This window comes from Festucalex cinctus, chromosome 4, assembly GCF_051991245.1.
Source record: "Festucalex cinctus isolate MCC-2025b chromosome 4, RoL_Fcin_1.0, whole genome shotgun sequence".
In the NCBI taxonomy this organism is placed as follows: Eukaryota; Metazoa; Chordata; class Actinopteri; order Syngnathiformes; family Syngnathidae; genus Festucalex; species Festucalex cinctus.
In genome coordinates, this window is record NC_135414.1 from 10,486,976 (window position 1) to 10,514,745 (window position 27,770).

The window sequence follows — 27,770 nt, forward strand, 5'->3', positions numbered from 1 at the left end:
TAAGTAAATGACATAACTTCCGTCCTCTTACATACATATAATACATATAAACACACACCCATAACCTAATTTACCACATAAACAGATCCACCTTTAAATCTACTGCTTCAACCTATTTACATATTAAAACATCCATAAAGAAAACCATAAAACTAACCAAAACAAAGAAGGAAATAGCAAACAAACAAGCAGCAAATAAACAGCCAACAAACAAGCAAACCAACAAATAGAACTAACACACCTAATAAGTGAGCCCTCCTCCCTCATCCTCATATTTCTTAAAAATCCCATGTTTATATAGTATTTTAAATTGTCTCATATTCGTACAACGCTTCAACTCCCCACTAAATCCGTTCATCAACCTTCTTGTTGTACGAAACCTAGGTTCTTTAAAAAGTCACAATGTCTCCGTAATTGTAACCATCATTGGAGTTCTTATTAAACAACTGTTGAATATTCTGTGGTAGTAAATTATATTTTGCTTTAAACATTATTTGCGTTGTTTGATACTGTACCATGTCATGAAATTTAAGTAATTGAGACTTTAGAAATAATATGTTTGTATGATCCTAATACCCAGCTTTGTGAATAATCCTTAATGCTCTTTTCTGTAGGATATTTATTGAATGTAGTGAGGTTTTGTAATTATTGCCCCAAACTTCAGCAAGGTACTGCAAATAAGGAGAGACTAACGAACAATACAGTATGTGGAGGGATTTACTGTCTAACACCCTCTTCGCTTTATTTATTATTGCAATATTTCTCGAAATTTTACTCTTTATATATTTAATATGTGGTTTCCAGCTAATTTTATCATCAATAATTACCCCCAAAAACGTGATTTTACGAACCCTCTCATTTTCTACCCCATCTACTATAATCTTCACCTGTGTATTTGTCGTACAATTTCCACAATTTCCAAAATAACATTATTTTTGTTTTCCCTAAATTTAATGATAATTTATTGCTATGAAACCATATTTTTAATTTGTTCGTTTCTTTTGTTATTTCTTCCTGTAATTGTAACATATTATCCCCTGAGTAAAAAAATATTGGTATCATCAGCAAATAACACAGAATGTTGTATCTTAGAAACTCATGCATATCATTTATATACAAAATAAAGAGTTTTGGACCTAGTACTAACCCCTGGGGGACACCACAAACAATATCCAAACATGATGAGGAATAATCACCCAACTTAACAAACTGCTATCTCCTACTGAAATAACTTTTTATCCACTCAAGCACGATTCCCCTAATACCATATCGTTCTAGTTTATTTATTAATATATGATGGGTAATTGTATCAAAAGCCTTCTTGATGTCTATAAATACTCCTGCAGAATAGAGGTTTCGGCCTGACGTCAATAAACCTTCATTAGATTCATATTTATGTTAGTAAATCAGTCTTGTAGTCAAGCGTTTTGCTCTTTTTTTTCCTTTTATGGTTGAAATAAGCAGTCACAGTCAGTGCTCATAATGCAAATGATGTTATCCATGCCCGCCTTCATTTTAACAAGCCTTGAACATGTATTATACAGTATCTAATGACATTGCCAATATATATTTGAACAGATCATGTTGGAATGTGGTAATAAGGAGTGGTATAAATTCAAGTTACAATGTCATTTCGGATGAGATGCTCCGAGAAGGATAATAGTTATAGTTATTATGCATATTAGAGGGCATATTTTACTTTCAAAATGGTGATCTTAAAGCAGCTCTGGCCATTAAAACGACTATGATTTCCTGGATCTATTACAAATGACATGATTGTTATGCCTCTCTCACAGCTTCATTTAAGCTGCTCATGCCACTGGGTAAATCCCAGCTCACCCATCCCGCGACTGCAATTTTCCCAGCAACTTGGTAAACCTGCAGAACAAAATGATCATCATTCATCATCATAATTTGCATATGAATAGATTTGAATGTCCTGTTTTTAGTAGTAGTAGTAGTAGTAGTAGTAGTAGTATGTTTTTATTGAGTCACCATACAAGTACACACTTTAACAATCAACAGTCAGATACTGAGGGGTGACATAAATGGCAAGTGACACTCACAAAACACTCAAATATTTCAAGCCTAAATTAAATATTTATGTATTTTTTTTTTTTTACATAAATTCCCATTTACCTTTTTTATTTTTATTTTTTTTTAACTCAACTCAACTCAACTCAACTCAACTCAAGTTTATTTATATAGCGCTTTCAAACAGCCTGAGCTGTCACAAAGGGCTTTACAGAAACACAGAAAAAGATAATTATAACACAAACCTAACAAATAAAACTCATTAGTCTAATAAAGCCAATTTATTTGAAATGCACAATGCTCAGGTTTATGCATCCGAGTTAGTATTAATAAAGTAGAGGCTAATTACTTTATTTTATTTTATTTAATTTATTATTATTATTATTATTATTATTATTTTACATTTTTGGGATGTCCACATTCAGTTTCATCCCCAAAACATAAAAATGTAAAAAATGGGGGTGGGCTAAATGGACATAAGTGTTTTTCAAATAGCAGTGTATTTATTGAGTACTGATAAACTGATTATTATGCAATTCAATTATACTTTACATATTTTAAATACTCTCATTATTATTTATTTCGAGTAATTACTTTATTAATACTATACATAAAACTGAGGATGATGCATTTCAAATAAATATGCTGTATTAGACTAATGAATATGTATCATATAAGGTTTATATGGTAGATTTGTGTTAAAATTATCTTTAAAAAGTAAATGTGAAATTGTCATGTAAAAAAAAATCGGGTATTAAATATTTGTGTCTGTGTATTTAGGCATGGCCCATTTTTGTTGTAGTTTCTTTCTTACAAACACAACTTCTTAAGCTACCATCTTCCAAATGTAAATATGAAAAAAGAAGAAAAAAAACACACAAACAAAAAAAAATCATAAGAAGGAAAAGTGAATCACATTTTTTTTCCAATTTATTTTTTTTAATAATTCAAATTAACATATTTAACTGCAACAACAGAAGTCATTTAATTTAATTCCTTTAACCTTTGAGTACAATAAAATTTGAAACACCTTCACTTTTCCCACACACGCTCATATGACCTTTACAAATCAAAGTCTTTTTTTGACAGCTGAACATCATCAAAAATTGTCATGACAAGATCCTGTACAAGAACACATTTATTTGAGCACATTATCTCACAATGTATTTGCTGCACCATTTGCTCACTGTCAACTAGTTTTATGCTCCAAGCACAGTCTGTCAGCTCAGCTCAGTAGGTACAAGGAAGCATTTTCTTTTCTTTTTTTCTTGTCATACACAAGGTCAAATTAATAAGGTCACATTATGAGGGGGAAAGGCGAGGTTATGTCTGAGTTTCTATCAGTGGCTTGTGAATTATTTAATCCTCATAGCAGGGATGTATAAGAAAAGTACAGGACTACAGCAACAAAAGAGATGCTGGTATCAACCAGTGTGTCCGTGTGTGTTATGCTTCACAGCATTGCTGATGTTGGAAAGGCACGGACATACTTTGTGCTGTATTTTTCCAATATGTATCATTATCCTGTGTGTAGGATAAAGGATAACAGAAAAGCAGCAGCCCATGAACGATGTCATCGCCTGTGCACAAGACAGGAGGAGTCACAGCATGGTAGGACACTGGGGCTAGCAAGGCGTTGGCTGGCTGAGAAAGAACTGAATTGGGAGATGAAATGCAAAAATAAATATATATATAGTTAAGCCTCTTCTCAATTAAGAGCTCAAACACTGAGTACATTTGGTGGAAGTAGATAAAGCAATAATAACATAATCCAAGCATTACAAAATAAATTCAGTAGTCCAAAAACAGTCATTTCGTTGGTAGAGTCAAATGAAAAACCAAAAGTGAGCACTGAAGTAAAGGATGAATCCCATGAGAGGTCTGCAGCAAGAAATCGGTGGACGATAGAAAAACAGAGGGAATAGAGCACTTGCCTCCAGTCTTGACGCTGAGGAGGATCAAAAGGTTTGTGCTCTGCATCTCAATGGACATTGGGCCACCAATACTGATGAGCATTCATTCACATGGCTTGTTTTGTGAGGAAACTATCAGTCACTGCATCTAAATTAATGGGTGTCATCAAACCTAACTATGTAGTTGTCTGTGATGTAAATGAAACTTGAAAATCAGATATTGAATAAAAGTTGAACATTTTTTTTTTTTTTTTTTTACATTATAAGTGTTCAATATGAGAATAGGAATGATCTTCAATTTATGGGTTTGATTGTATGGTATATGATGATTGTGTCAAAACTCACACAAAATTGATAATTACAGTCCGTTAAGTAACAAATTTATATTAAAAAATAAACACACCCATATTGGGATTATGTCATGAGAGGAATTCTGGATTGTTTTACATAACTTGGCATATACGGCATGACTTTATGCATTGCACTCAGTCCTTGACCTTTTCCTCTGTAACGTTGCATGCTTCAACAGCATCCCCATTGCCACTAAAATGATAAAGGGTTTGTTTATCTCAAATGGGGGCCATTAGTCTGTAATACATTTTAGATGTGAGGCAATGCTGTCTTGTATAAGGCCACTGATTGTCTTGGGGGTAAAAATATTTTTCAAAGGGCTACACATGAGTTGTATTAGTATACCGTAACTATATGAGATGATACTAAGTCTACAAAGTATATATTACTCTAGAAACACAGAAACAAGGAATTTATTGGCTATTTATCTGATAAGTTGACATTTCGCTTTTTACTTAAAGGAACAGTGTGTAGAATTAGTTTTGCTTTTTTTTTTCAATATTAATTTAAAAAAAACACTTATTAATTTCAATAATGTGCAGAAAAATGTTCTAAATATATATAATAAATATAATAATAGATTTAGTAATTTCTAATTATATAAGTCGCTCCATACCTTACAGGAGGCTGACATGTTTTGCCGCCATCTTCTGCTACGGATACCCGAAGGAGAAATACTATGCAGACGTAGTAATTGGTGGTATGCCTGAAAAGTGTGGTACCGTAGTGCTTCAAAATGCACGCACTTCGAACTTAGGTCATTGCATTCTATTAGTTCACCACTAGAGGGCAAAACAATCTTCACACTTAAGACAAAGGCGACTAAATGTTTGACGCAGGCTCTCCAAATACAAAATCATAAACTTAAATAAACAGTGCTTGTGCTTAATCAGATTCTGCCTTAATTTGAATTAAAGCCTTTTTAAATAACACCAAACGCTATAATCATCTTGAAAAATGTGACTTAATCTCTAAATATGCAGTGAGTAGAGATTTCAGAATTAGCTTTCATTAGTATGTTTGTTTGTCACAGACGGTCGTAAATCCTTTCATGAAACACATGACCTCAATTGGTTTTCATGTCCGTCAACCCAGAAACTACAAATTCTTCTTTCCCAGCACTGCATGCCAGTAAATATCTCGTTGTTGTTGTTTTTTTCAATTATTATTACATGGATAGAAACACTGCAAAGTTGACTGCAACATTCACTATTTATTGCACAGTTTTGTCATTCCTTGTAAAAGCAACAATAACCCTTTCCATTTACCAACACATTTTTTTTGAAGGGCAACCTTTTTACTTGCATACACAAAGTGAATGAAGACAATGTCCTGTTAATGGGAAACCAGAACTGATACATTTGTAAACTAGCTTGTTTGATTATTCAGTGTTTTAAGTGTGCTGTTCATAACATTTGGGGATCATCCATAGTCCCTTCGTGCATTCAAATTCTCATTTAGTGCAAATTTGACTCGACAAAATGAAAGCAACAACCAACCAACGACATGATAAGGCAACAATTATAAATATATAAAAATAGTCACCAGGGAGCTCTCTTTGTTACAAAAAGGGTACAAAGGTTTTGTCTTGCACCAGTGAGATCGACATATTTTTCAGTTCCTCGACTGACCTCACTGCCTTGTATCCGAGTTGGTGGAGAACCTTTTGACACACGGCCTGAGTGTATTCTACCATGTCATAAGAGAGTTTCAAGCGCCAACTCTCCGCATTTGCCGCGGAGTCTCGTACTGTACCGAATTTGTGTTTCGCCGATGGCTCATTGCTGCCGCGAGTGTTCGCGTGTATCCAGTCTTCCACATTTTTATCCATGGGCAGCCCCAGATAGTCATAGATCTCCTTCGTCTTGTGGAGTGGGTTCTTTGCCAAATCTTCATAACGAACCAACATATATTTCCCTTTCAACCAATATGGATGGCTGAGACCAGTTGAAACCGAGCTTCGGTAGTCTTCACAGACAACAGTGAGCTGACTCAAGTCCAGATTATAGGGCTTTCGTCCTGTGGCCCTCCATATACGCCACAGCCTGTATGTATCCCTGAACGTCTCGATCCGGGATGATAGGATACCACGAGGGTCTCTGACAAGTTGGATCACTTTAATATTCAGTCTGGGGTCCTCCAACAAGGCGCGCAAGTCCCCAATCTCTGGCACACGGACAATCTTGATGGCCACATGCCGTTTCTCCCGACAGGCTTCAGTTGCCAAGGTCATGTTGAGAAGTGTACATTTCTTAACGCAGTCCCCCTCTTCCACATTAACGTCGGCGGGGCCGAAGGCGTCACATACAGGTTGCTGGCACAACGCTCGGCTCGCGCCACGGCGGAAAAGTTTGTCTGTGGTGTGGTTTGTGGGAGTTGGTTTGATGTAGCTCTCAAGGAAATACAGGTCGCAACCATACAGGCTTCTCAAGAGGTCTCGGCTAGCCCCCAGCATCACACGGCGGTCTGCAGTGTTGTGGCTGTGGGACAGGCGGGGGATCAGTGTGGTCTGGACATGATAAAGAGGCTCAAACAGGTAAAAAACCTCTTGGTGTTGGTTGAAAAGTTGCCCAACAAAGGAGGAGCCGCTACGGGTGGTGGCCAAAACCAGGATATGGGTTTTGCGGGATGCGTTCATGTAAAAGTAAGGGTAATCTTCACAGCCTCCTGCTCCTCGTTCAAAGGGGGGTTCGGTCTCCTGATCCCCCAGACCGCAGTTCTGTGGGCTGGGCAATGTGCACAACTGGAAAGGCTTGGAGGTGAGCGTACGGATGGCCGTGTACTGGATGGCGATGGAGGCCAAGGCCAGCACGATCACTGCCTTCCAGGAACATTGCATGGCGGAACCACTTCATTTAGACTCGGGGATCCATGTCAGGTTCTCCCTGCAAACAATTTACAAAGGAGTAAGAAATTACACTTAGTTGTTCAATTACATTTTTTTTTTTTCAGACCGACACCAGTACGAGTATTCAACTCTTGAATAGTCACGTCAGTCAGCCAAGTACTGATACGACCTGTATACTTTTGATATATACAACTCCCCACCTCAAAAAATAATGTAAATTATTAACCTGCAGCCTTTCTCACAATATTGCATTTTTTTAAATTAATTATTTTTTACTGATTTTGACTCTTTTCACACATAAGAACAACATGGAAAGAAAAATTGGGGTTGTCTCGTGTTTTTATTTGTTATAGTGGATGCCAGGATAATATGGCTGTAACATGTTACATGTTACCTTACAGCTCATATGTAACATTTTTAACATGAGCATCATGCAAATCAACTTTGATTGTTATTATGATTGATTGGCTGGGATCCAATCATGAAATGTGAGTGTTGACATCATCCAAATTATGCGTTTTTTGGTTTAGACACGCAAATATGTCATCTCCACTGCAATCATCTATGAGTCCGAAGGTGATTTTATTAAAATCGCATGAAATGAATGTCAATTTTTTTTTCTTCTGATTTCTAGTTTCAGATCTTAAAATTGAATTTTAAGATCACAATTGCGAGTACCGATATCTTGAAAAAAAAGGTCTGATCTCGGCCCGATACGATACATTTAATTGTACACAGTCAATTTCGTAGCGTGCATTTTTCTCTAAAAATAATATATTCGGTCCCAATCTAAACTAGAGTAAATGTTACAATTGGGGAAAAAAAACAAAAAACAAACAAAAACAAAAAATCACTGGAACGATCATTGAACCTTCAGGTTGGGAGATGGGCAATCAACCCGCTGAGTCATGCCGGTCCTCTTGTGTGTCAGTATATCGCTGATGTCAGGTGGAAGCCTCATACATCTGACCATTTTTTGGTCTCCTTTTGGACACACCAGCAATATTATCAACCGTAGGCATTGCGTAGCTCAAGTGATAGAGTGGCTGTCCCACATGCTGAATGTTGTGAGATTGTTCCTGAACCCCTGAGTGATTTATTTATTTATTTATTTATTTTTAGTCATATATAATATTTTACTCTTTACTGTGTATAAAGTTTACTCTGTTTAGACTGGGACCAAATATAGTCTTTTTCAGAGTGAAATTTACTCTACGAAATTTACCATGTATGTAGTTTACCATAGTTTTAAAATACATGTATAATTTTATTTTTATACATTTGAATTTAAAAAATGGACAGATGAAGCAATAGCACCACTTTTACTTTTTTAAGGTGGAGATTAAAAGATTGGCAATCCTCACATTACACACTTTATTTCACACCCGTAGATCAAGTGGGGGTGGAGGACAATGAAGCCTTCAGTACAAGACTAAATGTGAAAAGACTTGGAAAAAAAAAAAGAGATCCTCCTACTGAGGACAAAAATCCTATTTAAATAGTAATGATCTACTCAAAAGAGACTGATTGTGTGTGTTAAAATAGTGTTTTTTTTTGTAACATTTCATAACATGAAAATCAACTATAAGCTAACATTATTGTTAGTTAGTTGATATGTATCCTCACTTTCCGCCAACTCCAACATCTATGCATTAAGTACTATGATGGCCTGATTGAAGAGTACAAACCAACCTCATATTACCCATAAAAAAAACGAGAGTAATGCTACACAAACAATGTCACGTCAAGGGGAAAGGTTGCTCCAAGTGAAGAAAAAAAAAAAATCATTTCCAAAACAGTGAATCACAAGCGTGTGCCTTCATGCAGGAAGCTTTGATGATGTACAATAAATAAAGCCTCTCATCATCCCCACATCTGACAGCATTACATTTGTCAGCTCCAACAGAGAATACATTTGGCATCACTTCAAATTCTTTCAGCGCAAGTTAAATATACGCTGCTTTGAAATAATGAAATGAGCTTGCTTTTCCCTGGGATAAATTGAGAGAATGGATAGGCTGTGAGCTTACATTACTGATGCCTTCCACTGAGAGGAATTTACACGGGAGCTGATTTTAAACCCAGAGTGAGATTTCCACCACATAAAGCTCACATATAGCCTACTGTAGTGTATGTAGACCGCAGTGAACAGGTTGAGCTTGCTGATGAGCTGATATGAGATGGAGTCATGCTCAGTAATGCTGCGATAAGGCAGCACTGCACAAACGAATGCATCCCACCCAACCAGCAAGTGCTCAAAAACATTGCGTTGAAATGTGCGTGCTTGCAGTCAAATCCTTCACCCATAACACGAACAACGGCCGTTTTCATCCATTTGTCTCACCTTGTTGGTAACAGGAGTGTTCTCATGATGCTCCGTGCTCGCTGTTTCCCTTTAGTGCTCACAAATGTTTCCATACGCGCGCCCCCTTCTCGAGTGGAGGGCTGATCCTCTGCTCTGATATTATGTATCGTTCAAAGCATGCTCAGTCAGAACAGTTCGGTCCGGTTCATGTAGAGAGAGAAGCGCAGGAAAAGTGGAGCGGCGATGCTGTTATGATCGCGCAGTAAGGGGGTGAGGCGGAGCGGAGAGGCAGCTATAGTCTTCTTTTTAATAATGCGTGTGTGTGAGGTACACAAGGACTGATTGTCTGGACCACCCAGACCCCTCCTCTTTCCACCTGCTTCTCTCTCTCTCTCTCTCTCTCTCTCTCTCTCTCTCTCTCTCTCTCTCTCTCTCTGCCATCATCATCATCATCATCATCATCATCATCATCATCATCATCATCATCATCATCATCATGCTCTGTCCTCTCCTGCGATATCACAGTAGCCTACTCTCTCCCTTGCCTCGTTCCATCCATCCACCCAATGACATTTAGTCCACGTCATCCCATCAGCCCTTTTGAAATGTAGCTGTAAATATTTCATTGCTATTGTAATGTTTATTTTTTTATTTCAATTTTTATGACAAAGTAATAATAAGACACAGTCACTTTTGACTTTGAAGTAAACTTGTCATATCGTGCAACGAGGATTGTGATCCTTCAAAACTCAATCTCCAGGGCATCTGTATTGCAGCTAGTCATTTTGAGATGGGTGGTCAAACAATAAATGAAATGAGCAAGAAACATTGAGTCAAACAAAAGAAAAAGAAAAAAAAACAGCAGCTGTAAAGTACAAAAATTGTTTGGATTAAAAATCTCACAATCAATCAATCAATCAATCAATCAATCAATCAATCAATCAATCAATCAATCAATCAAACAAACTATATTTATATAGCACCTTTCATACATTCAAATGCAACTCAAAGTGCTGAACAATTAAAAGAACCCAATGAACCCAAGGCAAGGCAAGGCAAGTTTATTTGTATAGCACATTTCATACACAAGGCAACTCAATATTTATATAGCACCTTTCATACATTCAAATGCAACTCAAAGTGCTGAACAATTAAAAGAACCCAATGAACCCAAGGCAAGGCAAGGCAAGTTTATTTGTATAGCACATTTCATACACAAGGCAACTCAATGTGCTTTACACAAGGAAAGACAACACATAAGCATCAACAAATACAGTAGTTAACATTCAGAGGAAGAAGAGTAAATAAAAGTAGGTTACAATATTTACTAAGAGAACATGCAATGACATAAAACATTACTCAGCAAACTTTAAAACATATAGCATAAGGAAGTTTAAAATAATAATAAAAATAATAATTAAAAAGGAAGGGAATTTTTTTTTAATTAAAGCCGTTTAAAAGTCCTTAATCAAAAGTATGAGAAAGAAAAAGTTTTTAACCTGGATTTAAAAACATTTACACTCGGGGCTGACTTCACGTCTGTTGGCAGCCTATTCCATCTGTGTACAGCATAATACCTAAATGCAGTTTCACCATGTTTGCTTCGAACTCTGGTCACAACTCGAGCATAATACAATAAAAAGAAAACACCATTCCTCCCCCCCAAATCCCCATGATTGTACCCACAGACACACACGCAAACCACAACATGGCGGGGCACAGAAGAACCCTGTGAGGAAAGGAGGAGTTCATCCACATTGAGAGGGATGACAGAGGGAGGAATGCCATCCCAGAGACCGCCGGCCCACAGTGACCGCAGCCCGCTCCAAACAGACTGAAGCAAGCCACAGCTTCCCGGGGCCAAGGGGCCCCCGAGACAACCGCCCGTCCGCAGGAGAAGAACGGGCATCCCCCCCAAAGTGGAGGCTCCCCCATGAGAAAACACTGGAGCTAAAAACTTAGTAACTACCAAATAAAAATATTTAAACACTAAAACAAAACAGTTTAACACTAGGGAATAAATAAATAAATAAATAAATAAATAAATAAATAAATAAATAAATAAATAAATAAAAGGCAAAAACAAAGCTAAAAGACAATATCAATTAAAACAGCTAAATAAATAAAAGAGGTTAAAAAGAAAAGAGATCAATCAAATGCCAAACTAAAAAAAAGTGAGTCTCGAGCCTCCTCTTAAAAACAATCAATAGTCTCTGCAGAGCTGATGCCCTCCGGCAGGTTATTCCATAGGTGAGGACCATAGTGGCTAAAGGCAGCTTCACCGTGTGTCTTGGTCCTCACTTTAGGATTATCTTAGAGTGCATTCAAAGGGTATGCAGAATTGTTTTATCAACATGGTGTCATGTCAACACAAAAACATAGCAGGCTTGCTAAAGCTAAAGACCTATATGTGACCAACAGAAAAATGGGGATGACATATTGTTTTTTTTTTTTTTTTTTTTTTTTTTAAATAAGAAATACACACTAAATATCATTGTTGATTTATCATGTAAAACATGTAAAACACTATTGGCTACAGCCAGCAGAGGTTTATGTAAATAAAGATTACTTGATTCAGTGTTAGCTGTTGGCTTATAAAGAACAACACAAGCCAACTTTGGGAAACTACATTCAAAAAGACCTCTGCTATGGTACCGCTTATTATTATATTCAATACAACACTGACATGAAAAAAAGGAGTTAAAAAGGCAACACTTTCGGTGATTTTCTCCAAGGATGTGTAAGACCCTTAAGTCTAGATGTATAACGTCTTATTAAAACAATCGCCTAAGTCATTTTTTCAGATTTTTCAGAAAACACAAAAAATTAACCATTTGCATCATGAGGAGATGATTTAGACAAAAAATAAAAAATAAATAAAATAAGTGAGGCATTTATTTTAAGAGGGTGACAATAAGTGAGAACGATGCAGTCGTGATAATGACGGAAACTGCTAACTTGTCTTGAATTTTGCATTTCAGCATTTTTATCATGCCATCGTTTATTTTGAATTTATTTTGTAGGATCCATTTTAAAGAGTTTAACTGCGCAGCATTGTTTTGTCAAGTCGTGAGGCAAGAATTCCTAAAAATTAGTAGTTATTAACTTCTTAGTGTCGACATAACTGCCTAAAAAATCAATGTCAGATTAGTGTTAATTACAGCCATAAAACAAAGCAAATTTTAATGAAAGGAAAGTGCAAGCAGTAAATCCTGTGATAAACTTTCCAATCGGTGTGGTTTGATATTTTATTAAAGAACAGGATATCCAACACCAGGTAGCTTTCTCTGAAAATGGTCTCTGAGATAGACTCCTAAATATGTCAGTTTGTGTATTCCATATGTATTGTTCGTGGCAAATTATATTGTATACATGTATACAACCCTGTGTGTTACCAATTGATGATAAAATAATTCAAATGTTCATTTCATAACGCTTACTAATAAGGCATTGTTTGTCATTGAAAAGCTTGACAATTATCAATAAAATATTGGGGCGAAAAATACTAGGCACAAACTATGATACACTTTAGAGCATTTAAACCTTGTTAATTTGTGTATTTAGAGGACATTAAGATCAAATGGCTCACTTGTATTTGATCAATGGTCATTTCCATAAGCTTTCGCGAATGTGAAGTGGTCCAGCTTATTTTCAAAAGGCTTTTCTTACATACTCTTCTTATGTAGAGAACCTTTCATGCAATTATAGTCCCATTAAGTCACATTCATTTGATTTAACCTTCGCTGAATAGTACCTCACGTTGCCAGGGGAGCCTTGTAGAAAAAAACAGCCCCTGCGTGTGTTTAGAATGGTGCCAGGAGGAGGACAAAGAATCAGCAGCTCAAGCTCTGATTCCACGGCAGTCCCCAGAGCATTGATGTCAATGAACCCAGCTTGTGGGAGCCATGTCAGGGGACATGCTTGCACAAGGAAGCCGAGCATCTGCTGCGGCATGATAGCCTTTCCCAAGATTATTGTGTAGGTCATTTGTTTCAAATGTGGGGTGATTGGATTTAAAGCTTGCTTTTGTGTTTGCCTTTTTACATTTTTTTTAATGCTAAGAATTATCCAGTTGTAAGTAGGTGACTTACAGTATATACTGCAGTATTGAATGTAATAAATAGCATTCTTCGTAATTTAGCGACATGGCAGTGTTCAAGACACCTTTTTTATGGACTGAATATAAACGATGCAATGTCATACTTGGATGTATATCTCATACCATCGTAACTGGTAAATATTTCTTGATATCACCTAAATACTGGATAGTCAGACTTTAGTTTACCCCAGTGGAATTTATTTTCAGCCAACATCCAACGATTAACCTGGGACTTGCAGGCAGGGGAGGCAGAGTGAGTAAATAAATACTGTAAATAAATAAATAAATAAATACATAAATAAATAATGTAAGTAATTAATACATAAACAAACAAACAAACAAACAAACAAACAAACAAACAAACAAACAAACAAACATATAAATAGTTATTTTTTTATTTGAGTTCTCTGGTCTGGGCTTTATTGTTATGAGAGGTCTAGAATTAGACCCAGAATGCAAACAAGACACAGTAGTTGGGAAAGCTGGGAGAGTCTTTAAGTAACAACAGAGAGTACGGCTGCATTCAGATGGCCTTGAAGAAAACACTTGACGGAGAAACCCACCTAAGAACCTTGAGCCGTCTGAATGCAGAACTCAGTACAAGTAACCTCCGCAAGCAGGGCTGGCTGGAGAACACATGGAAGACAACATGTATAAACCATTGCACTTCTCTCTCTCTCTCTCTCTATCTCTCTCTCTCTCTCTCTCTCTCTCTCTCTCTCTCTCTCTCTCTCTCTCTCTCTCTCTCACTCTCTCTCTCTCTCTCTCTCTCTCTCTCTCTCTCACTCTCTCTCTCTCTCACCCCCCCCCCCCACACACACACATATATATATATATATATATATATATATATATATATATATATATATATATATATATATATATATATATATATATATGTATTAGGGGTGTTAAAAATCGATTCTGCAATATATCGCGATACTACAGCACGCAATTCTCGAATCGTTGCCGAATCGATTTTTTAACATCCATTTTTGATGAAAAAATATTCAACAAAACGTCTAACTTTCACAGCTTAAGCATGGAAGAATGTTATATTAATGGAACATTAAGCCTTAATATTTTATTTCAATGCTGTTCTAACATGAAAAAGGTTACCCAGATAGCAAAAGATGTTTATTCAACGTTGAATTAGGGTTAAAATGGATGATTTTTGGTTACGGTTGAAGATTGATTGGTCAATCAACATTGATTCAACAGCATTATGTTAACATTGAAGTTTGTGTTTAAAAGATAACATTGAATCAACGTTGTATTTTGGTTGAATTAAAACGTTTGAAAGGTCAATGTTTAATTAACGTTGAATCTATGTTTGCCCTTCTTGTTTTTTTTTTCCCTTCAGCTGAGAAATTGACTAGGAGAGGGGGAGGGGAAGTATTTTGGGGACAGGTTGATGGGTGGGGGGTGTTAGAGTCTTTAAACATTTATAATAAATATAAAACATAAAGCTAACTACTTTGCGGATTTCATTTATTGCGGGTATTTTTTGGTACCTAACCCCAGCGGAAAACGAGGGAACACTGTATTTGCAAAACTTGTAAATTATTTGAATGTACTCGAAACACCTGGCATTTCCACCAAATAAACTGTACACGTTAGAGTTTCTAGTTTGTGCATTTCAGCCCAGTCATCAAAAATATGTGCCCACATCCGGCATAAGTCCGGCACAGGTGGCATTCAGTCGACACTGGCATAAGGCATGTGGGCCGAACATGGCCCAGGAGCAGCAAAGGTGGCACTGGCTTGACTCTGGCAAACAGGATGTGGGCCAGTTGCTGTGTGACGCATCTGGCCCAGCTATCAATTTACAACTCTGGGCCACATATGTATTGCCAGTCTTGTCCCACTCTTAAATGCAGTTTCAGATTTATTTATTTTTTCTACACACATTTTTTTACACATACTTATTTGCATAACAGATGTTAAGAAGAATTTTAATACATCATCACACAGACATTTCAATATGTTTCTGGTCAAACAATCGAAGTTTGTGTGTGAATTCTGTGAACGAACTTTCATGAAGCTTCCAGAGAGAAGTTCTTCGAACGTGCGTTCACCATTTCTTTGTAGCGATTCAAGGGTAAGTATTTAATTTTCCTATGTTTTACATTTGATATTTTATGGCTTCATATTGACACAACTACTGAATTGACTTCACAGACATTGGTGTGTGCGTGCGTGCGTGTGTGGTTATCTAAATTTTCCCGTTAATAGTTTCAATGCCATAATATTTAGTTAGGTGCACTCACTGGCTGATCAGAGAAAATCTCATTTTATCTGACCAGTTTTGTTTCAACCTGCAACGCATAAACTTTAAGTCTAACAATTCTAAAATAAAAACAACTATGAATATTCATATGAAAGAGATAATTATTTACATTTAGTGGAAATCTGATTCAGAGGTAAAGCTTTTAGGGGGCAATATTGTAATGAAGCTATTTTATTGAGACGCAACTCTGCGAGTATAATCATATAAAAAGGTACCAAATTATCACTAGCACCAAATATTACATTGTTCTGGGATAATATTCAGCTTGTATTGTAAAATATGCAGAGCTTGAATTATGTATTTTTTATAGTGCTGTGTGATATGTACATTGTGTGCATAATATTATATTAAAAAAATACAAAAGAGGAATGACTTATGCGTTACACACATTTCCCAGGTTATGTTTTAAAAATCTATTATATATCTCATACAATTTTAATTTCATCGAGTTGATTTAAATATCTACTGTACTTTCTAACGTTATTGGATCGCTGTTCCACAGTACGCCACTAGATGGCGGGACATGCTACTAACCAGACTGACACACACAGTCATACACAGCGTAGAAGAAGAAGAATTTCAAATTGCCGACAGCCGTGCTAAGAGCGGGAATCCAAACGTCGACGTTCTGTGTTTCAGGTCGGTAAAAGTTACATTAAATAAAACAAATATGTATCACCATGTCCATTGTCAGTTGGGTCGCTAAGCATATTGGTCTTTAGAGGTGGTTTTAGTGAAGAAATTGTTTCGAATGATCCTAAACGTTGAAGCTAAGTTGCTAATTCCGACGGCCTCTTAACAATGAGAGTTACTACAAGCCTATCTGTGTGCTATGTTGCTGATATGCTAGTAAGCTAACGAACTACACTGAAGCGCTACAGGAGCGTTTACATGAAGAATGTATCTTTTTTTCAGTCGTTTTTAACAGGCTGGTTTAACAGTTGAAGATAGAACATTGAATAGCGTTTTCTTTTAGGTTTAGTTTTTAAAGTAAATTAAGTCCACTTGTATAGTAATGTAAGGTTTATCTGTAATTTGTTTAACTTCTGTATATAACTTAATTCATCACGAAATCTAGTCGAATCATGCTTCAGGATATTTATTTGTTGAGGGAAGTAAAAGTATTTTTTTAGTAATTACTAATTATTGAGCCTATAATGAACACATTTTTTTCACACTGTAATAAAACAAAGGTGTAAATGTTGTACTTTGTTGCTTTTAATATCATTTGTTGTCTGTTGATGTACAGGTTACTTGTGCTGTTTTGACGAGTCACATGGCGTACAGGTGGTGCCAGCGTCTTCGAAACCAGATGGCTAATTAGTAATTTACTACTTATTCAAACTAAGAAGGCATGTTGTACCTTGGCCAGAGCTTGGTGAACCTCTTTGGTAAGTAAACAAGTGAACAAACACTCAAAATATTCATTTCTAAGAATCTGAAGAAAGCTTAGGTGAACTACCTTTCACCACATCCAAATGTTGAAATTAGTGACAGAGAATATAACTTGGCACAGGTTTAATGGGGAAGGAGAACATGCAGAGGTCTGTCTTACCTATAAGGAGGAAGAGGGCAAAGTGCAAATTTTTTTAAGGTAATGTTGGTATGTTTTCAGAATTCATAATATAAGATAACATAATAATTAATAGAAATATCGGTTGTGCTCAGGTTTCAGGCTCTGAGTGTTTCTTCAAAATGTTCTGTCCACAAAATCCATTCTGAGGAGTAGCGCAAGACAGGTAAATGATTCTGCGCACTGTACTACATGATTGTGATGATATTATTGAGGTAACACATTGCTGACTTGTACAGTAAGTTTGAAACTTACATGCTGTGTTGTTGATATTGTTTAGGTGCACAACTCACTTTTTCAAGACTACAAACACAATTACAGCTCTACAACAGGTACCTAGACCCATTGTTAATTTAAGTTGTGAGTAATAATAACTACTATGATTATGAAAGAACACAATCACATTGTGAAAAAAAATGTTGAACAGGGTCTTCTGTTTGTTTCAGGCAACCCTTTTTGCGGTGCTTGGGGACCAACCGGAAGAAAGGGAAATACTGTATTCGTAGTTGGTAAGTTTTTCAAAGGTCACTGTTGTAGAACCAAATCATCATAAATCTTAGCACACTTTTTTTATTTTATTTTAATTTTTTTTACCAATTTGTAAGGCATAATTATGGAGGACCAAAACTGCCAAAATTCAAAATAAATAAATGACTAAATAAATAAATAAATAAATTACTAAAAGTGAAAGTAAAAACGGATGAAAAATATACAATTCAAAAATGAAATACAAATGTATTATTTTTATTTTCAGTTTTAGTCATTTAGTTATTTAGTTAGTCATCTGGGGGGTGGAGAGGGGGTGATGTATATGAATATTGCAAAATTTAGTAAAGGTTATGTAATTTACTTAAAAGTAAAATCTTCAGGCATCGGGAGAATTCTATCAACAAAAGTTGAGTGCAAAAATTAAATTAATAATAATAATAATGTCGTCTCTCATAGATTAATCACCTGGCTGTCGTTGAAGGCACCAATTCGGACAACCTAATCAGACGGATGATGGCAACTGTGATGACAAATGCCCTGGGCTGTTAAATGAATACAACTGGGCAGGGAAGCAAGACAAGTGTTGCATTGGCAAGAAGGCATTCAAGGAGACAGTGATGCAAGACTGTATGTTTGGTGAGTTATCGCCTATGTAAACTACTTATTACAAGACAGAGTTGAGCAGAATGTTCTGAGCTGCTTTCTTTTGTTGTGTAAAATCACTCCACCTGGGGTATGGAGTCAGAATCCTTCCAATACCCGAAACCTCGTAATAAGGGTTTGACTCTCCGAAAACATTTTTGTATAACTGAAAAATTGTTTTGAATTGTCCAAAAATATTTTTGAATGACTGAAAATTCCCAGAAAAAGCTTTAAAAAAAAAAACACTAAGAAAAGACACATTTTAAAAGTGCGGCTCCACATAGACATTATTTATCTATTAATTAGAGAATGGTCAATTCCGAAATCAATGAAAAAAAAAAAAAAACACATCATTGATACTTCACAAAAACAGCAATTAGTATATGTATCTTTGTCTTTTCATTAATATATTGCAGTCAAGATGGACTCCATCAGGCCAGGGCTCTACACTAACTTTTCCACTACTAGCACTGGTGCGAGTAACATTTTTGGTTGCTCGCACAGCACAGGATTTAGTCGCACCATTATTTGTGGAGGTGCAGCATGACCTGGCTTAGGCATACGCAACTCGATATATTTGCAAAATATTTTATTGGAACACGAGGTTTGCCTGCAACAGCAGTGGCTATCAAAACAAGTCAATCATTTCTAATAAATTATGTCAACATTATTTTCTTTAGCTCAGTAAAAATCAGTATTTTTTTTTTCTTCACCGCTACTCCCCTTACCTTTTCATCTTTATGCTGTCCTCGCTCCGAAGCTTCTAAATTTCACCAGCTAGACAGCGAGTTAACGACGTTCCAAATAACCAGACTTCATTTTCCTTTTGTGCTATTAATTTGAACAATGGCCTCTGACCATTACCCTCTTTAAGTCGTAGTAAAACTAGAAAATAAAATAAACAATGTACCTAACTATACACGACACACTTTCATGCTAGTAGCTAGTTACATTGCACATTCAACATTCTGTAATTGTCCTAATTAACTCATTCACTCCCAAAAACGTATACGTTTTTTAGGTTTTTGTTTGCTAGAGTTTTTGTATGAAGGCTTTGATGCAGTTTCTGACCTGAAGTGGAAGCTTAAAGCGATAGTAGTTATTACAAAAAAAAAAAAAAAGTGTGCTTCATCTGTTTCATGAATGAAACTTTTTTTTGTAATAACTACCATCGCTTTAAGCTTCCACTTCAGGTCAGAAACTGCATCAAAGCCTTCATACAAAAACTCTAGCAAACAAAAACCTAAAAAAACGTATAAATACGTCTTTGGGAGTGAATGAGTTAACTAAAATAAATCTACAGTGGTTTTTATATTGACATCGCATGTATTTACCAACATTGTCAAATTCAACAAAAAAGTGTTACTTAATACTTACTGATAGTTACTGTAACAACAGAACAGCTTTTTTTCTAAAACAATAAATTGTATTGGATACTAACTCTCTTCTCTTTTGTAATCTTGTCTTTCAGTTGCTGCTCGACAGCTTGACCGTACACTGACTCAGCAGGACTTTGGTGTTACTGTCAAGCATTGGCTGCGTTTTGCTCATGAGTGTAACGGTGGCATCCCAAGCAATGCTAGTGCCTTGGACGCAACTGCGAACGCAAGTCAAAATTTAGTGTGTCTTTTTATGGACTGACGTACAGTCAAAGTGAAATGGTTACCGCTTTATACACTGATGTTCCTACAGTTCATTTCATGTTTATTTCATTCCTTTGTCAAGAAAAAGAATAATACAATAAAAACAAACATTATTTGAGGCAGAAGCCAAACGGGTGTTATTTTCTTTGCCTCCATTCTCCCCAGAATTCAGTTACAAAGTACTGTGTTTTGATTTCTAATAAATGTTTGAATATTAAACATATTTTCTGTCCTAAGATTTTCATACATATGGGGAAGTATGGTTAAGGAAATCAACAAGCTAATAATACATCCAAGTAAGTTGTAAGACATCTGCAGAAACACTAGGTGAAAAACATACGGTAACTTTTTTTTTTCTAGTGGACTAACCCAATATTTTTTGTTAGTTTAAAAAAATTGTTCTATATTAATGTGCATGATAATAGTAATAATAATAATGTACATTTAGATGTAAATTCCAATGTAAATGATGATTAACTTAAAACATTTATTCCTCACATTAATTCACTATAAAAATGCATGTAGGTTCTGATTTAGATGATAGTTGAAACGACATTGATATTGTGTGATATATGGTTACAAAGCAAACGTTGACTCAACATTTTATCAACCTTGCACTTTCTGTATAATTTAAATGTTAGAATTCAATGTAAAATCAACCAAAGATACATGTAGATTCTGATTTAGATGATGGTTGAAACGACATTGATATTGTGTGATTTATGGTTGAAAAGCAAACGTTGACTCAACATTTTATCAACCCTGCGCTTTCTGTTTAATTTAAACGTTAGAATTCAATGTAAAATCAACCAAAGATGCATGTAGATTCTCATTTAGATTATGGTTGAAACGACATTGATATTGAGTGATATATGGTTGGAAAGCAAACGTTGACTCAACATTTTATCAACCTTGCGCTTTCTGTATAATTTAAACTTTAGATCTCAACGTAGATTCAACACTTAAGCCGAACTATATTTCAACGTTGATTCAACCACATTTTGCTATCTGGGTACAACCTGTTTGTTAAATACAGTGTCTCACAGTTACAACACTGAAGTTTGAGATCAATAAATAATACATTTTCGTACAAATCTTACAGTGTACATGTACATGTTTACTGAATGGTATTTTCTAAATTGAGTCAAAAAAAAAAATCGTAACAATGTAACTTGTAAATTCATATCGAGATTAATCGGTATCGAATCGAATCGGGATCTATGAATCGTGATACGGATCGAATCGTCAGGTACTAGGCACACCCCTAATGTGTGTATATATATATATATAGGTGTGCCTAGTACCTGACGATTCGATCCGTATATATATATATATATATATATATATATATATATATATATATATATATATATATATATATATGTACACACATACACACACGCTGTCAGTTTAATACGTTAATCTGGATCAGTATTTTTCAACTCTGGTCCTCAGGGCACACTTGCAATGCAGGTGATTCCAATTACAGCTCATTAGCAAGTTCTGGAGAAGCCTGATAACGATCCTCACCTGCGTTGGAATCGGGAGACATGGAAAACAGGCTGGATATTGTGCCCCGAGGACCAGGGTTGGGAAACACTGATCGAGTTTCTTTAATTATGCACAAATTAGCGTGTTAAAAAAATATATAAATATAAAATAAATAAATATATATGTATTAGAGGTGCAACGGTTTATAAAAGTTGCTTTTTTTTTTGCACAAAACTTAGTAATATAATGAATGGCTTATTGAATCACTAAGAACATGCAATAACTAATATTAATTTTCTCAATCACTAGAAATAATTATTTTCAGGAAATATTAAATATGAAAGGAATGCTGATATAGTTGTTTTAAAACATGCTTTAAAAAAAAAAAAATGTCTATTTGTCTATGTCTATTTAATGGCAAATACGCTATATTTAGCTCATAATAATCTGACTCAAATGTCAATGCCTCACCAGCCATGAACCTCCTTGTATGTCAACGGATTAAACTAGCATGTTTTGCCTCTTATCTGGCCTTTTTGGCTGAAAAAGTCACAATCTTGTGAATTGACCGCTGGTTGCAAGGACGATGTGTAAGCAAAAGTAACATGGTGGTGAGGGCTAAGGTTAGCCGCTAACTAATTGGCTGTCAAATGGTAAGCTGCTTTTTGTATCGTCACTTGTTTGCAAAGACAGTTTTATTGATGACAATTTAACAGTGATTAATTTGATTTCACCCTTGTATGACAGTTAAGAATGTTAAAATGTGACTGTAAAAAATGCCTGTACAACTATCAATGGGTTGGTGAAACTCTGACTCTCAATGGATTGATTCCATATTTTTAAGGTCTTTTTTTTTTTTTCCTTCCCATAGCAGACTGCTTTCTAACTCGGAAGTTACTCTGCATTTCGGTTGCTTTATATAACTACACGTACATGAGAAGTATAGAAACTAAAGTGCAGTTCAAAAACAAACTACAAGTACAATAATGAACACATTGTTGGATTCATACTGCTCTGTCAGTATCAATCAGCATAATGATCCCTGTACAATGCAGAATGTTTTAAGTTGTATATCAAATTTCAATAGATATTGCAGGTGTTCCAAATAGATTATCTGGTGGGTGCATATCTAACGTATTCAATTAACATGGTGTAGTTAATTAAAATAGTTTTTGTTTTTAATTGGATTCTGCAATCCCACAGCCATTAAATTAAATAAATCAATACAGGTGATGCAATCTCTCTGTGTGTAATTACATTGTTCAAAAGTAAAAAGAATGAATAAAAGCTACTGGCCACATGTAATTATATGATTGTCATGTTTTTCTTCCCTCAAGCGGATCTGTTGAAGAAAATGGGTTCCGGGCAGCTATTTGGTATTCACCACAAACAAGAAGTACCCAATCTGCCTGCCCTTCACTGAATATGTAAGTGACCTGAAAAAGCCCCCCCTCTCTCAGCTCTCGAGCAGCAATGGTTACTGCTTGAAATTCCAACTAGACGTTGGTCCCTCAGGATGAGCTTTATGCAGTGTAAATCCACAGAGCTTCGTCTGTCATTCTGCTGTACTGGCTGCTTTGTCAGACGGCTCTTTAATCAAAGAGACACCATGCAATATATCGCAGTCTTCCATATGTATGGGCTTACACCTTTGATATATGACTTTACAGCAGAGTCCAAGATAACATAACATAACCTTTAGAACATACACATGCACATGCACGCAGATACAAAGAAGTCACCCCAAAAAAAACACACACACATAGCATTTTATTCCTCACGGGCATTCAATATTTTTTGTTGTGACTTCTGGCTAGCCTACAAAACTACCTATGGGAAATATGCACGTACACACAGATACAAACACATCCACTCCAATTTACGCAGAATATATTATAGTGGCACTATGACAAAGTGGCCGCGTCACAGTTCTGAAGTTGGAGGTTGGAATTTTGAATTTGTACACCAAACATAGCCAACAAATGTGGTTAGGCGGAACAAGTAACGGACTGGTGGTAAATAAACAAAACACCAACCTCCCTGAGGGTCGGCTTAGAAAAGAATGAACGCACAACACGTAACTGGTAGGTAAAACATACAAAGACTACTGGGGAATAATAAACAACAACTAATGTTAGTGATAAACACATAATTCTGAAAAAACTTTTCACAATGCTCAATGCTCTGAAGACCAACGTCATTTCCCTGCAGTGTTTCACTGACAAGTTTACATGTTGTCAGTACACCTTTGAAAACCTGAATATTGGGAATATCCAGGTTTTGAAAGGCCATGTGCAAAACCTCAAATATGCTCATATTTGAGGTTTTAAAACCAAAATAAAACCCCTAGGTTACTCCTTTTCTAACCCGAATATTTGGTCATATGAATACATACTGGGATACCGCCAATGATTGGAGCAGGTTTGTGTTCTGTGTGTGCTGACAAGGAATATTGGTCTTTTGAGTACAGGAACTACTTACCATCTTACGTTGCCATTCGAAGTAAGTCTAACTTGAATGTAATTACATACAGTACATTTTCCCCTTGTTGATTTAGCGTTTTCATTTGATTTCATATCCTGTTTGCTTGTTTTATCCATCCATCCATTTTAGCCACTTATTCCTCACAAGGGTTGCGGGGGTGCTGGAGCCTATCCCAGCCAGCTCTGGGCAGTAGGCGGGGTGCACCCTGAACTGGTTACCAGCCAATCGCAGAGCAGTTTGCTTGTTTTAGTTTTATAAAAATAAATACTCATAAACATATAGAAACATACACATATTTATTTTATTTACTTATTTATTTTTAGATTTCTGGCTCCTGTTTAGCCTCCCTGCTTCCCTGCATTTGGATCCTTCGCTTTTTGCCAACTGCACCACGCAAGTCAGTGCCTGTGATCAGTTATGCCTGAAAGAACCCAAAGTTCACCAATTATGATTATAAAAGCGAAACCATTTATTATGTGCTTGGATAAAATCCAACTTGACTAGCGTTAAGAGTGTTACACTGTTGTGTGTGAGTTGGCTTTAATCACATAACCCTCAGACAAAGGTTTATGTTTATTAGCATATACTGCAATTATATTTTTGTCAGAATAATGTCTTATTGGGGTGTAGGTAATCACCCAACTGACCCTGCAAATAAATACTGTTGTTTTACTGTCAGAACCAGGATTTATGGTTGAGGTTAGAAATTAGAATGGCGTAATATAAATTATGATGCTGAGCTGAGGTTATTTCCTGAAGACCAGCATCAATGATGGAAAATGGTGCAAAGGGTGTGGCCAAAACCTCTCTTCCCACTGGTGTAGTGCTACAAATTGGTTATATAACAGCTTGAGCTTGAGTCTGCACTTAATGACGAAAGCTTCTGCAGGTGCCGAGTAAAGATTTAGTGCTTCATTTTGCTTGTACTAATTACGTGTATTTTAAAGTTACAGCAAAAAATTCTCTTGTTGTTTGTAACTACTGTAAAAAAGCTGGCAATAATGTTGCAACGTAAAAGCATTTACAGGATTGTTATTGCCCATTGTTAAGTCACTGTGTTAAGCCCTGGGAACATCTGGCAGGCTGGCATAATCCGTAGAACATCTGGCCACCCACATGAAAAAGTGAGTTGGGAATTGTTTAGTAAAGTACAGGCAGAGCCCAGGTATAAAATACACATGGCTGTAACAAAATAGCAATGACAGGTGACCCGAGACCAGACTGAACGATAATTAGTACTGACAAAGATGTCCTGCTAGGCAACAAAGTCCTTACAGAAACCACAATCCTGCATTGCCACTATAAACACCATTTTTGTTTTTTTAGCTGTCAGGTGTTGCTTGAATTGGAATAGTTTGCAGTGGCTTTAACTGTGCACCAGTAACACTGCTGTTCCAGTTTTTTACAGATCGAAACCTTCCAAAAAAAACACTGACAACAGTAATAATGCTAATGCCGCCCAAACTCCACATCCACCATAGGATTAACATAAGCTTCAGATGGTACTGGCTTCTCGTTATCCTTACTCAGTGCCCTTAATCATTTAGCATGCCAAAAATTCAGTACAGCTGGTGGCTGGATATCTGCTGAATGTAAGCTTAAACAGACAGAATAGCTGATTCATAAAAATTAAACATGGTATGTCTTTATGAACAAGACTTTTTTAATTAAACAATATTTTTTTCCTACTGAATTACATAGCAAAATGTAAAAGAAGTCCAAATCCAATCGATTAAAAATTAAATTCAAAGAGACAATGAATCATCACATCAGCAACATCAACCCAATTTATATCAATTTATCACTTTGTGATCAGTTTTTGACCAATTCAAACTATAAGTGTGAGACCAATTCATTAGTTTTCACACCGTTGCAATCCCATCTTTTAATCAAAACCGATTTTCCGATTTTAGGGATGGGCGAGTACCGATACCAGGTATCGTATAGGGTGATACCAACCCTTGATTCAAGTTATCAGTACTCACGACAGCAGACGATGCAGTAGCTTCCAGCTGGAGCTTCCCCCAGGTGCCTGAAGATTATTTATTGATAAATGTATAGATTTTTTTTTTGCTGCATAAAATGCTAATAACTATTCATGCTGCTGTTCACATTCACTTATGAATACTGTAATTTTTATGTACAATTTGCCATTGGCATTTGCATAATAGTATGTATTATTCAGATACAGATGCCATTCACATGGCTGCTGTTCAGACTAATTACCTAATGTTGTAAAGTTGTACAAAGATTTTATGTACATGTATTATATATTTTTTGTGCTGTGTGACTGTCCTCCATTTTGCTGCTGTTGAACCTGGATTTTCACATTGAAGCACAAATAAAGCATTTTTCCATTTATTTTTTATTTTTAAATCTTATAATCTGTACAAAATCTGAACAGAAAAGTCCAATCAAATTTGTGAATTTGTGTGACATGAAACTAAAAATGGGTATATTTCTCCTCAGCTAAATCCTTCACATCAGGAGCACCTATTTTACAAGTCTGCTTCCTAAGGCGATCCTCTTCTTAAGTACCAAAGTCGATTTCTCTTTATCACATTTAAATAGTAATTACACTTTAAATCCCTAATTTCTTTCTTTTGCTTATTAGTCTCCCCTAATCTAGACTGGGTAGCAGTGGAACCAGGCACAGAATGTAACCTAGATAGCCCTCTCCTTGTCCAGATCACAAACTTTCAGTACTAATGGAAATGCGTCAGGGTGATAATCGACCCAATGTCATGACGTTTGTTTTTCGGGCTTCCTCTTCCACTTCAATCACTTTGTTTATATTGATCCGTCTTTGGTCAACTCTCTCATTCGTCACACAGACAAAACATGTTTTGAACATGATGCAATTTTTCTTAGACGTAAATATTTCCAATTACTGATGGAGCCTCTTTAATACAGTCATCTTTTTGTCCAATTGTACTAAGGAAAGGTAATCAACATCCGAGTCCAATTGATATTTTCCTTTGAAGTAACTTTTTTTTTTTTTTTCACTGGACATATGTCCTAATTAATTTAGTTCATTTATCAAAACAAAGCATGAAAGAACCCCTGAAAACATGTGTGCTTGGACCAAATTGTAATTCATTTCATGGGGACAGAGGAAGTAAGTAGAGGTGCCAATTTTTCTGCTCTAACTGCTGCATGTCAAACGCATGTGGAATGATTCGTTTAGATGTGACAGATGTCCCAAAAGCTAGATTAGAGATGTGTTTATCTAACAGGCTAAAAGGGAATGAAAAGCCTTTCAGTTGAATTGTTTTGGCCTAGCAGGATACCAATCAAACCTTGTAAATTTTGTTTTATATACTGACAGAGATTTGGTGTCATTATGTAGATAAAGCAAATTAAAGTAATTTGCTCTTAGTAACCTTTATATCACGATGAACTGGAAAATTAGCCCCCTAATAGTGGTCTGCAACTCATGAGTTTCTTTTTTTTTTTTTTTTTTTGTCCTGGGCACTGGCTCAACTGTTTGTAAATGTAAATAAAAAGATGGACCAAGCACTTAATCTATAATATGATTATTTTATGTGATTAAAATAGCACATTTTTTTCTTGCATAATTACTGAGCTACAACTCTTTGAGCTACATG

The 27,770-nt window shown here is 35.9% G+C and overlaps 1 protein-coding gene and 1 long non-coding RNA gene across 2 annotated transcripts; one reads left to right on the top strand and one right to left on the bottom strand.

Annotated features, from left to right (window-relative positions):
- Positions 1-1,961: 1,961 nt before the first annotated feature.
- Positions 1,962-9,783, bottom strand: chst1 (carbohydrate (keratan sulfate Gal-6) sulfotransferase 1). Its single transcript, XM_077519398.1, has 2 exons — positions 9,491-9,783; positions 1,962-7,183 (listed from the first exon to the last, which is right to left on the bottom strand). Exon 2 carries the CDS (start codon positions 7,135-7,137, stop codon positions 5,860-5,862), a length of 1,278 nt encoding a protein of 425 aa, XP_077375524.1. The 5' UTR covers positions 7,138-7,183; positions 9,491-9,783; the 3' UTR covers positions 1,962-5,859.
- Positions 9,784-15,570: 5,787 nt separating this feature from the next.
- On the top strand, positions 15,571-20,318 carry LOC144017488 (uncharacterized). Its single transcript, XR_013283194.1, has 8 exons — positions 15,571-16,479; positions 17,090-17,231; positions 17,357-17,434; positions 17,509-17,579; positions 17,694-17,745; positions 17,860-17,922; positions 18,359-18,538; positions 20,016-20,318. It is a non-coding gene; the product is annotated as an uncharacterized LOC144017488 (long non-coding RNA).
- Positions 20,319-27,770: the final 7,452 nt, after the last annotated feature.

Coding starts and splice junctions, on each gene's coding strand:
- chst1 (XM_077519398.1), bottom strand. CDS start 7,137: ATGCAATGTTCCTGGAAGGCAGTGATCGTGCTGGCCTTGGCCTCCATC.